This window comes from Lathamus discolor, chromosome 23, assembly GCF_037157495.1.
Source record: "Lathamus discolor isolate bLatDis1 chromosome 23, bLatDis1.hap1, whole genome shotgun sequence".
NCBI lineage: Eukaryota > Metazoa > Chordata > Aves > Psittaciformes > Psittacidae > Lathamus > Lathamus discolor.
This window is the reverse complement of record NC_088906.1, coordinates 3,035,489-3,049,128: the sequence shown is the minus strand read 5'-3', so window position 1 is coordinate 3,049,128 and position 13,640 is coordinate 3,035,489. Positions and strand designations below refer to the sequence as shown.

Here is a 13,640-nt window from a genome sequence, read left to right as displayed (position 1 = left end):
ATTTTAGATGTTTTCTCATTGGTAAAAGCAGGGATTGAGGAAACGGGGGAAAAAAAAGACAGTGGGGAGGTAGCACCCAGGTATCCTGTGGCAGAAGCAGGGGACCTGGGAGTATGACCCACTGTGATGACTGCTTGTCCCTTGCCCTTCTGCGGCACGCTGGGTGTGGAGACTGGCCCAGAGTGCTATGAACTGCAGGTGTGTGTGAAAGATTACTGCTTCGCCCGCGAGGACCGGACGGTGGGCATCGCTGTCCTGCAGCTCCGCGATATCCTGCAGCGACCTGGCTGCGCCTGCTGGCTGCCCCTGGGCCGCCGTATCCACGTGGATGACACCGGCCTCACTGTCCTCCGCATCCTCTCCCAGCACAACAATGATGAGGTGGCCAAGGAATTTGTCAAGCTCAAGTCAGATACATGCTCAGCTGAGGAGGGCAGCAATTAAACCCTTGTTATTTCCCCAGCCCTCTCCCCCACTCCTGGCTCCTTTTCTACACCGTCCTCCAGCCATGTAAAAGCCGTAAGAGTGGCCACAAGAGGAGTCTCCTTCCCTGTGCTGGTGAGGGTGGTGGTGTGGCTGCAGTGACAGACCCATGCCATCCTTCCCTCAGCCAGACTGTCTCAGTGGCAGTGATGCAGAGCGTGGCCATGCCACCCTCCCACCCCAGTGGGAAGGTGCTGGATCTGGTGGGGCTGCAGGTAAAGGCTAGATCCAGACTGGGTGCCTGAGATGGAGGAACCGCAGTGGCCCATCCCTGACCCTACCCTGTCCTACCCAGACCTCATCAGGCAATGAAAGGAAAGAGCTGGAAGTGAAGGTGGGAGGGGTGTCTCATCCCACTGCTGCAGGTATTGATGAGCTGCTGGCACAGCACAATGTCCCCTTGTCCCAGTCCCTCAAGCGTCTTCAGGCACCCTGGAGATCTGCCATTTCCCATTTGCCCTCTGCCTCCCAAAAGAAAAACTCACACAAGGATTAAACAAACATGGCTCATTTTGGGGGGAAAGCTCAAAGAAGGGGTAAACTTGTAAAACAGAACTGGGGCCAGGGTGTGCTGAAGGATGAGCTGTTCTGCAGGCAGCAGTAGAAGCCAGGAATTATGCTGACTGCTCATCACTCTCGGGGTGCAAAGGACACTGTGGGACTGGGCTGGTTGTTCCAGCTTAGTTCACATGCAGCCATTATCCTCAGGAGACCTTGTCCTTTCCCTGCCACGGCAGAGCCAGCGGCACAGTGTTCAGATGGACCATCCTGATGGTGGCTGCTGCTGTATAGTTTCTGGATCAACAAGGTCTGGAATGCCAGGGAACAGCCTGAGTTGTCAGCATTGTCCAACATTCATGGATGGCTGTTACAGAAAGGAGAGCAGTGGTGAAGCACCAGTGTCTGCTGTCCCATGCCAGCCCCATCCGCTTCTTTCCCTGTCCAGGAGGAGTAGCTGGGACCAGCGAATCAGCTGGAAGCTGCTGCTCAGGAATGTCCCAAATGCTTCTACTATTTTCCACTGAGCCTGAAGCATTTCCCTGGAGCAAGAAAAAGCATGGCAGTACCCTGAGCAGGTTCTGTCCTCTGACCCACAATCCCCAGCCAGCAGAGTGCTGCAGCTGCTCACCATTACACATATCCTGCAGCTTCTCACCAGCATTGCTGTTGCTCCTCGGTTTCCCACTGAAAAGTCCAATTACGTGCAACCCCTCCGGCATCTGCTTATGGCCATCCTGCAGCACAGTGCACACAGCACGAATGTCCAACCTGTGCTCCCACAGCTGAAGAGCCAGGACAGAAAGCTGCTGCTGGGCCTCTTCTGCACGTGGTGAGCTCCTCAACACTGCCACCCTCATTGTTGTCACTCCTTGCTTTCGCACCTACAAGTCCAATTACCTGCAACCTCTGTGGCACCCACTTCTGGCTGTTAAACTGCATGGCGTTCATAGTATGGGCTTCAGGCCCCTGCTCCCACAGCCAAAGAGTCAGGACAGAAAGCTGCTGCTGCTGGGCCTCTTCTGCACAGTGAGCTCTGTAACAGTGCCACTCTTTACACTCCTTGCTTTCCCACCTCAAAGTCCAAGTGTGTGGAACCTCGCTGGAGTAAGGCAGTAATGACTGGAGGATCATTCCTTGCCTCCCCCTTACTTTCCTTTTAAAGACGAGTAAGGATTTAACAAAACTAACATAGCTGAACTGCAGGTGGTTTAGAGATGGGAGAAATAATACAGTACATTTGAGTCCAAAATCAGTTCTGTGAAAGACAGACTTCTTTTCCTAGCTGAATTACTGAGGAGCTCTACGTAACTCAGGAGCCTTAAGAACTGGTTTGAGACTCTCTGCTCTACTGCTGAGGAGTACTTAAGTACTTGCCACACTACCGCAAACACATGGGTAGCTGCACATACTCTTTAAGCAAACAGTCATCACTTAGAGAGTTAGAGATTTTATGTGCATACAAGACCTTCATCCCTGAGAAATTACTGTGACAGCATGTGTATGGGTCAACTTCTTTTATGGTGAAATCAGAATAATTCAAAGCTTTGCTGTAGCTCAGTAAAATCATGCATATTACACACTGCTTGAGGAATAAAGAAAGTATTCCATCACCTCCTGATAAATACAGACCTTGCAAGGACTGTTAAAACTAGGTTTGCAGAACTGCTTCAAGTAACTCCCCACCGCGACTCCCCCCCTTCCACTGCTGGACTCCCTCAGACCCCCTTGGTGCCCCAGTTCCTCGGTTCTCCTCCGTGTGGAGCCGAGTCGTGCCGTGCCATGCCGAGCCGAGCTGAGCCGAGCCATGCCGAGCTGAGCTGAGCAGTGCCAAGCCGTGTAGGGGGGTTGGAACCAGATGATCTGAAGGTCCTTTCCAACCCTAACTATTCTGTGATTCTATGGTTCTAATAGAGAGTAATGGGGGCAATGGTGGGGGAATGTGGTTTAATAGGGGACAATGGGGGGCAACGGGGGTTAATGGTGGGTAATGGGAGCCAATGGAGGGTCATAGGGGGCAATGGGAGGTGTTGGCTCCTCTCGGACCCCCTTGGAGCCACTTGGGTCCCTTCGGGCAGCTCCCCCCGCTTCTGGTGGCTTCGGATTCACTCGGCTCCCTTTGGGAGGCTTCGGCTCCCTGCGGCTCCTCTTGGTTCCCTTTGGGTGGCTTCATTCCCTTTGGGCAGCTTCGGCTCTGCTAAACTGAGCTAAACTGGGCTGAAGTGGGCTAAAATGGGCTTGACAGGTGTGAATTGAGCTAAACCCTTCTGAACTGTGCTAAATTGGTCTGGACAGGTCTGAACTAGGCTGGGCTGGGCTGGGCTGTGCTAAGTTGGTCCGGACAGGGCTAAATTGGGCTAAAGTGGGCTGGGCTGGGTTAAACTGGAAAGGACGGTGCTGAAGTTGGCTGCGCTGGGCTAAAGTGGTCTAAACGGGCTGGGGTGAGCTGGAATGGGCTGGACAGGGCTAAAGTGGGCTGGGCTGAACGGGGGTGAAGTGTCTGAAGTGAGATAAAGTGGGCTGGACTGGTGTGCACTGGGCTAAAGTGGGATGGGCTGGGCAGGGGTAAAATGGCCTGGACTGTTGTGAGCTGGGCTGGACTAAGCTAAACTGGGCTGGGCTCCACTGGGTTAAACGGAGCTGGACTGAATTAAACTGGGCTGGGCTGGACTGGACCAAACTGGGCTGGCCTAGGCTAAAGTGGGCTGGCCTTGGCTCCATTGGTCTGAACTGGGCTGGAGCTGTCTGAGCCTGGCTGGACAAGTCTAAAATGAAGTGAACTGGATTAAACTTGTCTGGACTGGGCTAAATGGACTGTCCTTAAGTGGGCTAAACTGGGCTGGACAGAGTTGGGCTGGACTGGGCTGAGCTGGGGCAATCTGTGCTAAAGTGGGCTGGGCTAAACTGAACTGGGCTAAACTGGGTTGAACTGTTCTTGGCTGGGCTTAGTTGGGCTGTACTGTGCTAAAGTGGTCTGGAGAGGTCTGAAGTGGGCTAAAATGTGCTAGAGTGGGCTAAACTGTTCTTGGGTGGGCTTAATTGCACTGGACAGAGCTAAAGTGGGCTGGACTGGTCTGAATTGGGCCAAAGTAGGCTTAACTGGGGCAAACAAGGCTGGGCTGGGCTCTACTGGGCTGGACAAGGCTAAACTGTAGTGAAGTGTGCTAAACTGTGCTGAAGTGGGCTAAATGGACTGTCCTTGAATGGGGTAAACTGGGCTGGACAGAGCTGGGCTGGACTGGGCTGAGCTGGGCCGGACTGGGCTGAGCTGGGCCAATCATCTGTGCTAAAGTGAGCTGGACTGGGCTGGACAAAACTTGGTTGAACTGTTCTTGGCTGGGCTTAGTTGGGCTGTACTGTGCTAAAGTGGTCTGGAGAGGTCTGAAGTGGGCTAAAATGTGCTAGAGTGGGCTAAACTGTTCTTGGGTGGGCTTAATTGCACTGGACTGAGCTAAAGTGGGCTGGACTGGTCTGAATTGGGCCAAAGTAGGCTTAACTGGGGTAAACGAGGCTGGGCTGGGCTCTACTGGGCTGGACAAGGCTAAAGTGTGCTGAACTTGGCCAAACTGGGCTGAACTGTGCTGGAGTGGCTGAACTGGGCTGAAGTGGGCCTCACTGGGTTAGACAGATCTGAGCTTGTCTAAATGGGGCTGGACTGGGCTGAATTGGAGTAAATTTTGCTGGGCTGGGCTGAACTGGGCTAAACTGGGCTTGAAGTGGCTGATCAGGTCTTGGCTGGGCTGGGCTGTGCTAAACCGGGCTGAATTGTGCTAAACTGGGCCTAATTGGGCTCAATTTGTCTGGGCTGAAAACCCTAGTTCTTTTTAGTAAAAAAAAATTTTTTTAGATGCTCAATAGCAAGCCATAAAAACACACAGAGCCCTACAGACCCACAGAGACTCATAGCAATAGATGGACTCATAGAGACCCCATAGTGATAACAATGATCATGTTCTGATGGGTCTTAATTTTACAGCAAAAAAAAAAAATCATTTTAAGGCAAAAATCTTCATTTTAAGGCAAGAAAACCCTCATTGTATGGCAAAAAAAAAAATCATTAAAAGGTAAAAAAAAAAAAGCCTCATTTTAAAGCAAAAAAGGTCTTTGCGGTGGTTTTGGGTGTCCCTAATGTGTGTCATCCCCCTTCACATTCCCACCTCTGCCCTGCCTCGTCCCCAGCAGTCCTGGGAGGGTAGGACTATTCCACAGGATGAACTCTGCAACAGTCCCGTCAACTTTAGGGGTGGGGTTTGGAGTGCCCAAGAGCTCCCCAGAAGATAGAGCAGCTGGAGTGAGGCCAGAGAAGACCAGAGAGATGATCAGGAGCAGCTCTGCTCTGGAGCCAGGCTGAGAGAGCTGGGCTGGGTCAGCCTAGAGAAAAGAAGGCTCCTGAAGGGGAGACCTTAGAGCAGCTCCCAGTGTCTAAAGAGGCTACAGGAAACCTGGAGGGGGACTTCAGATAAGGAATGGAGGGACAGGACAAAGGGAATGGCTTTAACGTACCAGAGGCACAAGCTAGATGGAACACAGGGAAGGTCTCCCCAAGGCCACTCCACTGTGGGATTTGATCTCCTGTGGTCAAGCTTCAGGACCCAGCAGGGCGGGGGCAGCAGAGCAGAAGTGAAGCGATGTCAGACCTGGTTGAAGCCCGCGGTGCCTGCCGTGGCTGGAGCAAACGCAAAGGTGGGACCTGACTGTACCCCCCCTTTAATTAACCCCAATTAGCTCCGCCCCTTTAATTGACCCAAATTAGCTCCACCTCCTTTAGTTAACCCCACAGGTGGCTCCGCCCCTTCGAGGCCACGCCCTAAAGCTGCCGCTAACGTCCGGGGTGGGGCCTAGAGGCCGGAAGTGTGTCGTGCTCGCAAGATGGCGACTCCCTATGTGACTGATGAGACCGGTGAGTGCGGCGCGGCCGGATCTGGCGCTGCGGGGCAGGACGCGGGCCATGGGGCACGGCCCGGCACTGTTGGGCAGGACCCGGCGCTGTGGGGCGGACCCGGGGCTGTGGGACCGGACCCGGAGCTGTGGCATGGGCCCCCCCCCGCTCCATAGGGCAGCGCCCACCCGCGGTCCCTGTGGGGCAGGCCCCGGCCCCTTTGGCGGAGGCTGCCCACAATGTCTGTGGGGCTCTGTCGGCTCCCCCGCCCCCCCACTGCCGCTCGCTATGGGGCATCTCCCCCGTCGCTGTGGTGCTGGGTCAGGGCAGCCTCGCGTTCCCTCGCCCCGGTCCTCGCGGTGTCCCGTGGGAGTCGTGGAGCGCCGCAAAGCCTCGTTGGGGTCCGTAGGGTGTCCCGTGGGGTGTGTAGGTGGTTTTGTGGGGTGTCCTTTGCGGTCCATGGGGGGCCCCGCAGAGCAGGGTGTTTCCTTTGGGGTGTCTCAGGGCCCTTGTGGGCCTGTGGGGTGCCCCATGGTGTCCGTGGGGTGTCCTAGGGCCCTTGTGAGGGTGCCCTATATCCAGGGCTGACTGTGCGGTACCCCACAGGGAAGTACATTGCCTCGACACAGCGCCCAGACGGGACGTGGCGGAAGCAGCGGCGGGTGAAGGCTGGTTACGTGCCACAGGAGGAGGTGCCGGTGTAAGTGGGGGTGTCCATGTCCCCGGTGCCACGCGTGGGGCACGTCCCATCCCATTCCCTCCATCCCCAGTGACATCTTGAGCTCCAAGTCTCTTTCCAGGTGCCCGCGCGATTCCGACCCCCTCACCCCTGTCCCATAATCGTGTCCTGCCCGGTACGTATTGATCCCCCTGCGGGCACGGAGCTTTGGAGAGGCTTCACCGGTGGCATGGGGCTGGCTCCTGGGACCAGGGGTTTGTGGCACCACTGTGGGGGCCACACAGAGCCGTCACAGGCTCTTCCCCCCATGCAGGTACGAGAACAAATACGTCAAGTTCTTCCGGAGCAAACCCGAGCTGCCACCAGGGCTGAACCCAGAGGCAGCAGCAGCACCCGGGAAAGCAGAGCCTGGTGACACGGGACTATCCAAGGCAGCCAAACGGAACTTGAAACGGAAGGAGAAGAGGAAGCAGCAGCAGGAAAAGGGGGAGCGGGACACGGACGAACTGATCCAGGCACTGGAGCGCTCGGCACTGTCGGAGCCGCTGCCCGGCTGTGGCGCTGCCAGCCCTGTCGTGAGCCCTGGCACCAGCCCTGGTGACGCTCCGGCCTCAGAGAGGAGCCGGAGGCTGAAGAATCTGCGGAAGAAGCTGCGGCAGGTAGAGGAACTGCAGCAGCGCTTGGACGCCGGTGAGGTCCCGAATCCCACCCGTGAGCAGCTTGAGAAGCTGAGCCGGAGGAAAACGCTGGAGGAGGAACTGCGGGGCCTGGAGAGGGACTCATAGGGGGGGGAATCGGGGTGGGGGGGGTATCGGAACGGTTGTTCCCACCATTGGGAATGCAGCAGCGCTTGGACGCTTCTCCCTTTATCCCTCTTCTTTTTTATTTGCTGTTTTATTTTATTGGGGGGGGTCTCATCGCGTGGCCCCCTCCCCACCCAGCAACTCGTGTTCTGTGTCATGGCCTTGTCCCGGCCTTGTTTCAAACCCTGGTGACAATAAACCCAGCAGAGCCCCAGCGTCGGCAGCTACTGGTGCATGGGGTTGTCCTTTGGGAGCCCCATGGCAGGGTAAAACCCCCCACCATGAGGCTGAGGCTTTGGAGGGAATTGGAGGGGTTGGTCCCATGGCAGTGTTTGGGTAGGTCCTACAAAAATAGAAGTGGGGCTTTGTTTTGAAGGAGTTTTTGGTGGGGGGAGGCAGGTTATAGGGCAGGTAGCACTAGGGAGGGCTGGGGATTTGCCCCCTGCGAGGGGTCCCTGAAGCCCTGCCCACACCATGACCATGCCCTGATTAGGGTGCCTCATTTGCACATTTAAAGGAGAAGGCACATGGGGGGGATCGTCCCCCGCAGGACCGGCTCAGCCCACCAGGCACAGGCTCACCGGGGGCTGCATGCCACCCATGGGGGTCCTTGGAAGGAGTCGGGTTGATCCGACTCTCGGTCTCTTTCTGCTGCAGGGGGCTGTGGGAGCGGGTCAAGCCCCAGTGGGTCCCCATCCCAATCCCTCTCCCATCCGCATCCCAGTTCCCATCCCAGTTCCTTCCCCATCCTGACATCATCATCATCACAATCCCAGCCTTATCCTCATCCCATCCTAATCCCTTCCCCATCTTGTTCCCACCCCACTGTCCCATGGACAGCATGTGCTCCTTGTGTTCCCCTACTCACTGGTACTATGTGCACAGCCGCAGACCGTGATCCTCCGCTGGAGCAGCTCGGCGAGGATGCTGAGTAGGGCCCAGGCTCCCAGCAAGGCCCAGCCCGGCCAGCACCACACCGGCACCGGTGCTCGCCGCAGCTGCTTGCACATGAGCAGCGCCAGCGCCTCCGTGAAGTAATCGGCGCCCACCAGGACAGCAGCGGCTCCCAGTGCCACCGTGGCCGCCACAGTCACCCCCTTGGTCCAGCGCAGCACCTGGGGTGCACAGAGGAGCGTCAGCGTTGTGCTCAGTGGCACCCAGGGGCTTGGCAGTGCACCAGCGCGGCCATGGCCAGCGTTGCTGCGGCCAGCAGCAGCCCCATGGTGAAGAGCTCGACACTGCGCAGCAGCGCGGTGAGCAGCCCGATGGGCAGCGCGATACCCATGCTTGCCACTGGCCCCAGCTGCGTCCCCAGCACCCACTGTCTGTAGCACAGCATGAAGTTGACAGCGGAGCTGAAGAGCAGCCCTGAGAGGAACATGACGGCCCTGAAGCAGCCATAGCCTGGCACTGGCACGAGACAGTCACTGATACTGCCATGGCCGTGTCCCCCTGTGCCACCCCTCCTGGCTGTGTCCCCCAGAACACCTTCGTCCCCCCTGTGCCACAGCACAACCCCCTCCATGGGCTTGTGATTCCCCCCATGTGAGGCCCAGCACCACCTCCCGGCTCTGTCCCCCCAGCACTCACCGAAACAGCTGCACACCAGCCCCAGGAGCACTCCGAGCACAGAGAACAGCGAGGACCAGCTCGTAGTGGGGCCGCGGCTCTGGGGTGCAGCGGAGCACAAGGCGGGGTCTGGGCTCCATGACCTGGGGCTAGGGGGGAATGGGTGTCTGTGAGCCCCCAGTGACCACCCCCCCGGTACTCAGCCCTTCCTCCCTGCACCCACATCTGGCAGCGCCTCTTGGGGAGAACATCTGGCGGAAAGTGCGAGCCCCTGGGGCAGGCGAGGTGGGAGCGCTGGGAACAGGAGCACCGGGAGGAGAACCGGGAGCTCTGGGGGACGCCATACCGGGGACCTTGGGACAGCCAGGGGGCGGGACGGGGATGCCCGCTCGGTGCCCACCCTCCTCGGGACTCACCAGCTCGCTGCCGGCCATGGGGGTCGCGGTGGGGCGGGGGCGGGACCGGGACCCCCCAGAGGGGGATGGTCCCCTCCCGCGGTTCTGGGGGTGACGGTGCTGCCCCTTTAAGGGGCGGGGTTAGGAGCGGGGACGCTCCGGTTCCAGGCGCCGGCTCTGGGAGTGGGCGGTGGCGGAAGGCGGAAGTGCTGCAGGACGTAAACCGGGGGGGGGAGGTGGCGGAAATCCCCCCCCCCCCCCAGCCCGTACCGGCACCTGCGCGGTGAGACTCGGATCACCCCACAGGTCCTGAAGTGGGGCCCCAGAACCGGCCGTTGGTGGGGCGCTGGCAACGGGGGTGCTCAGGGCCGGTCGGGGGGTCCCGGGGCCGCTCTGTCGGCGCTGACCCCACTCTGGCCCTTCAGGACATGGCTGTGACTTAAGCCCCGCCGGGGCCAGTGGGGCCGCCGGGATGGAGCAGCCGCGGCACTGGGAAGCGGCGGTGGCGGCTGAAGGAGGCGACGGCTCCGGTAGGAGCCTGGAGGAGCCCGGGGTCACCGCTGGCCGCCGTGGCTGGGACAGCGCGGGCTGGAACGGGAGCTGCGGGTGGGCAGCGGCTGCCGGCAGGGAGGAGGAGGAGGACGGGGACTGCGAGCACGACCCAGGCCCCGAGCGCTTCTTCCGCTGCCGGGGGGAACCAGCCGCTGCCCCGAGTGCCGCGGCCGAGGAGGAGGACGAGGACGACGGGCTCCGGCGGCCCCGGCGGCGGCAGCGGCAGCGCTCGGCGCTCAAGGAGAAGGAGGAGGGGAGCAGGCGGGAGGGGAAGCGGCCGCAGCCGCCGCGGAGGAGGAGCCGCGGGGCCGAGGCTGCGGCTGGGTGGCGGGAGCCGCTGCTCCAGGCCCGCAGGCTGGCGGCGGAGGCCGGGGGGCGGCTGCTCTGCTCCTGCTGCCGCCTCGGAGCCGCGGAGCCGGGCTCGGTGCGGGGCTGGGGCCACGCCGTAGGGCAGCGCGCCCGGAGCGGGTCCTTGCGGGCAGCGCGGTGCCTGCGCGCCGCGGCGCGGCTCGGCCTCCGCCTGCTCTGGATGCTCCTGGCGCTCCTGCTGCTGCTCCTCATGTTGCTACTGGGTTGCCTGCGGCTCTGCGGCCGCGCTGGCGCCGCCGCGCTCCAGTGCGCGGCTGGGAGCCGGCTCCTGGACGTGGCCGCGCTCCGCAGGACGTGGGGGCTGTTCTGGGTCTGGTTGAGGCCGTGCCGGGGTCCCCCTTGGGCGGGGGCCGCGGGTGGGACGGGGGTTGCGGCGCCCGAGGACCGCGGCGAGGAGGTGACCCGGCTGCTGGCCATGGCCGAGGTGCCCGAGGAGGAGCTGAACCCCTTTCACGTGCTGGGCGTGGAGGCGACAGCGTCGGATACCGAGCTGAGGAGGGCCTATCGCCGCCTGGCCGTGCTGGTGAGCGGGACCCGGGGGGGGGGGGGTGTCTGTGCCCCCACCTGGGGCTGCAGTGTTGAGGTTCCCACCTTCTCCATGGCAGGTTCACCCAGACAAGAACGAGCACCCCCGGGCAGAAGCAGCATTCAAGGTGCTGCGGGCGGCCTGGGATGTAGTCAGCAGTCCTGAGCGCCGGAGGGAGTTTGAGATGTGAGCAAGAGGGGATTTTGAAGGGTCTTTCCGTACCCTGGCTTTGTGTCAGGGGTCTGAGCCCTGATTCCTCTCTGGTGCAGGAAGTGGATGGCACATCACGAGCTGCCGCGCTCGGTGGGTGAGTTCCTGCGGCGGCTTCAGGAGGAGCTGCGTGACGCCATGAACACCATGATGTGCAGCAAGTGCCAGGGCAAGCACCGGTGGGTACCGGGGTTTGGGGGGGCGGGGCCTGGAGCCGGGGCCGGACCTGGCGATGCGTGTCCTCACCCATCCCAACCACAGTCGATTCGAGATGAACCGGGACCCCCTGAGTGCCCGGTACTGCGCTGAGTGCGGCCGCTTGCACGCGGCCGAGGAGGGTGACCTGTGGGCAGAGTCCAGCCTCCTGGGGCTGAAGATCACCTACTTTGCTATGATGGACGGGAAGATCTACGACATCACAGGTGGGTGTCCCCCTGTATGGTGCCCGTGGTGCTGCCGCCCACCCTGGTGTGACCAGTGTCCACTTTCCTCCTGCAGAGTGGGCAGGATGCCAGCGCGTGGGCATCTCCCCAGACACCCACCGCGTTCCCTATCACCTCTCCTTTGGACCACGGGGCGCTGGGCGCCACAGGTCAGTGTCCTGCACCCCTGGGTGGGGGGCTCCAGGCTTGCCTGGGGCACCCCTAAACCCCACTTCCCCCCACTACAGGAGTGCACCCAAGGGCAGCCCCACCTCGGATGGCGACCTGCAGGACTTCTTCACCCGCATCTTTCAGGGCAGCTCAGGGCCTGGGGGACCCTTCCCGCCGCCCCCCACCCCCCCGGCAGCCACAGCTCCTCCCGGGGGTGCCCCCAAGGCTGAGGGGGCTGCACCCAAGGGGGACGTGAGGCACAAGAGGCGGAAGAAGCTGCGTCGGCCATTGCAGCGCTGAGGGTGGCTCTGGGCCGGGCACTCCAAGGGCTCTTTCCAATAAACAAAGCTCTATTTTTCCTTTTTAGAATGCCTTTTAAATACTCTGGAGCTTCCCAAGGGAACTGGGGGAGTAGGCAAGGGATACACACAGCCAGAGACAAACATCCGCTGCCACACCAGTGCCCCTCACATAGTGTTTTGAAGTACTCATCCCTCTTTGTTACCCCCCTCCTCCCAGTGCCAGAGCCCGGGCTGGCTTTTCCTGCCTCTCAACTGCTTGAGGGCCCCTCATCCCTTTCCCAGCAAGGAGCTGTGGGTGGATGTGGGGGGCTGAATTTGAGGGGGTGCTGCCCCCACATGAGTATCCAAGTGGGTCCTGGCTGGAAACCAGGTGTTAACGGTAGCAAATGCCTTTGAGATGGATTTGGTTGCATTCCAACCAGAGGAACGGGATCCATGGAGCAGCTCTGGGCTGGAGGAACCTTCCCCAGACCCTGGTGGAACTGGAGGGGTTCCTGCAGGGGCCTCAGTACTTGTTGATGCCAAAGATACGGACACCGTGGAACTGAGGCAGTTTGGGCAGGAGGACGCTGAGCAGAGAGGTTGTGTTCACTAGGAAGTGCGCAGGGTCATACTTGGTGTAGAAGCTGGTCAGGAGGTACCTGGGGCACAAGGAGACACAGGGTGAGCTCCGGGCTGCTTCCACCACCCACATTAGGGGCTTCTTGGGTGCTTCAGAGAAGCCCACAATGGTTTATGTTGGAAGGGACCTTAAAGCTCATGCAGTTCCAACCCCCTGCCACAGGCAGGGACCCCTTCCACTGGAGCAGCTTGCTCCAAGCCCCTGTGTCCAACCTGGCCTTGAACACTGCCAGGGATGGGGCAGCCACAGCTTCTCTGGGCACCCTGTGCCAGCGCCTCAGCACCCTCACAGGGAAGAGCTTCCAACATCCCCCTTGTGTTGGGAAAAGGGCCCTTGGCCCAGGTTCGCCCAGCACTATCCTGCCCAGGTTAGCAGCACTCACAGCACCACTGGGGAAATGCTGAGGAACTTGCGTGCCGCAGTGCACTGCGTTCCGTAGTCTATCTGCTCCCAGTGCGTGAGGAGCCGGTCCTTGCCCTGGTCTGGGGTCTCGAAGGGCGTCCCCTTCACGGCATGCAGCAGCATGTACATGACCTGTGGGGGTGAAGCAGGGAAATGCTGAGCCCCTGACCTCCGCCCCCGGAGCCAGGGGCTGCTCTGGAGAGACGGGGCAGAGTTGGCCTGACCAGGTTGTGGATGACGTTGGTGAGCGTCCAGACCACGGGCACGCTGAAGAAGGGGATGCTGAGTAGAACCACGTGCAGGATGCCCACTGAAATCCCGTAGGCCACCCAGATGCCTCTGCTGTTCATCACCCGCGTGTTGGGGTTCACCTCGCTGTGAGCCACGCCGACGTTCATCCCGCACCGGGGGCACGGGGAGCTCCAGCCTCGTCCGGCAGCCCCGACCCCAGGTACGGCCTTAGGCACTGCCACGGCTCCCTCCGTACTCCCGGCCCGGTCCTGGTCACCCCGGTCCCGGTCCCACCTCCCACCCGGCCGCTCCGCAGCCGTCGCCAGGCTCCCGTCCGTGCCCGTCTCCAGGAAGTCTCTACCGCCGCCCCTTGCGTCTTCCCATTGGCTGATCTGCATTTTTTTTTTCCTCATTTCTATTGGCCATTCCGCCCTTCGCTCCACCCCCCAGCAGGCCAATAGAGAGGGGCGGAAGGCCCGGCCAGTGGCGAGAAGCGGTGGGGGGGTAGTGCTTTGAAATCGCCAGCG

The 13,640-nt window shown here is 60.4% G+C and overlaps 4 protein-coding genes across 8 annotated transcripts; 2 read left to right on the top strand and 2 right to left on the bottom strand.

The window, feature by feature from the left end:
- Nucleotides 1-5,775: 5,775 nt before the first annotated feature.
- PYM1 (PYM homolog 1, exon junction complex associated factor) lies at nt 5,776-7,565 on the top strand. Of its 2 annotated transcripts, XM_065659572.1 has the most exons (3): nt 5,776-5,881; nt 6,467-6,560; nt 6,853-7,565. In XM_065659572.1, exons 1-3 carry the CDS (start codon nt 5,851-5,853, stop codon nt 7,322-7,324), a joined length of 597 nt encoding a protein of 198 aa, XP_065515644.1. In that variant the 5' UTR covers nt 5,776-5,850; the 3' UTR covers nt 7,325-7,565. The 2 variants fall into 2 exon arrangements, 1 of the variants encoding a protein (XP_065515644.1); XR_010608173.1 differs by lacking the exon at nt 5,776-5,881 and having other exon boundaries at nt 6,473-6,714; nt 6,853-6,941.
- A 132-nt stretch (nt 7,566-7,697) lies between these two features.
- On the bottom strand, nt 7,698-9,432 carry LOC136003701 (transmembrane protein 198-like). Its single transcript, XM_065659574.1, is given in 6 exon segments — nt 7,698-8,022; nt 8,205-8,513; nt 8,516-8,746; nt 8,933-8,970; nt 8,972-9,060; nt 9,328-9,432. Coding segments are annotated over 6 exon segments (876 nt in total). The 5' UTR covers nt 9,346-9,432; the 3' UTR covers nt 7,698-7,831.
- A 49-nt stretch (nt 9,433-9,481) lies between these two features.
- DNAJC14 (DnaJ heat shock protein family (Hsp40) member C14) lies at nt 9,482-11,925 on the top strand. Of its 4 annotated transcripts, none has more exons than XM_065659566.1 (6): nt 9,482-9,589; nt 9,732-10,750; nt 10,833-10,939; nt 11,023-11,142; nt 11,225-11,385; nt 11,462-11,925. In XM_065659566.1, exons 2-6 carry the CDS (start codon nt 9,779-9,781, stop codon nt 11,854-11,856), a joined length of 1,755 nt encoding a protein of 584 aa, XP_065515638.1. In that variant the 5' UTR covers nt 9,482-9,589; nt 9,732-9,778; the 3' UTR covers nt 11,857-11,925. The 4 variants fall into 4 exon arrangements, with proteins under 4 accessions (XP_065515638.1, XP_065515639.1, XP_065515640.1 ...); XM_065659567.1 differs by having other exon boundaries at nt 9,512-9,612; XM_065659568.1 differs by having other exon boundaries at nt 9,586-9,644.
- On the bottom strand, nt 11,910-13,483 carry ORMDL2 (ORMDL sphingolipid biosynthesis regulator 2). Its single transcript, XM_065659573.1, has 3 exons — nt 13,107-13,483; nt 12,863-13,014; nt 11,910-12,499 (listed from the first exon to the last, which is right to left on the bottom strand). The coding sequence occupies exons 1-3, from the start codon at nt 13,278-13,280 to the stop codon at nt 12,364-12,366; spliced, it is 462 nt and encodes a 153-aa protein (XP_065515645.1). The 5' UTR covers nt 13,281-13,483; the 3' UTR covers nt 11,910-12,363.
- Nucleotides 13,484-13,640: the final 157 nt, after the last annotated feature.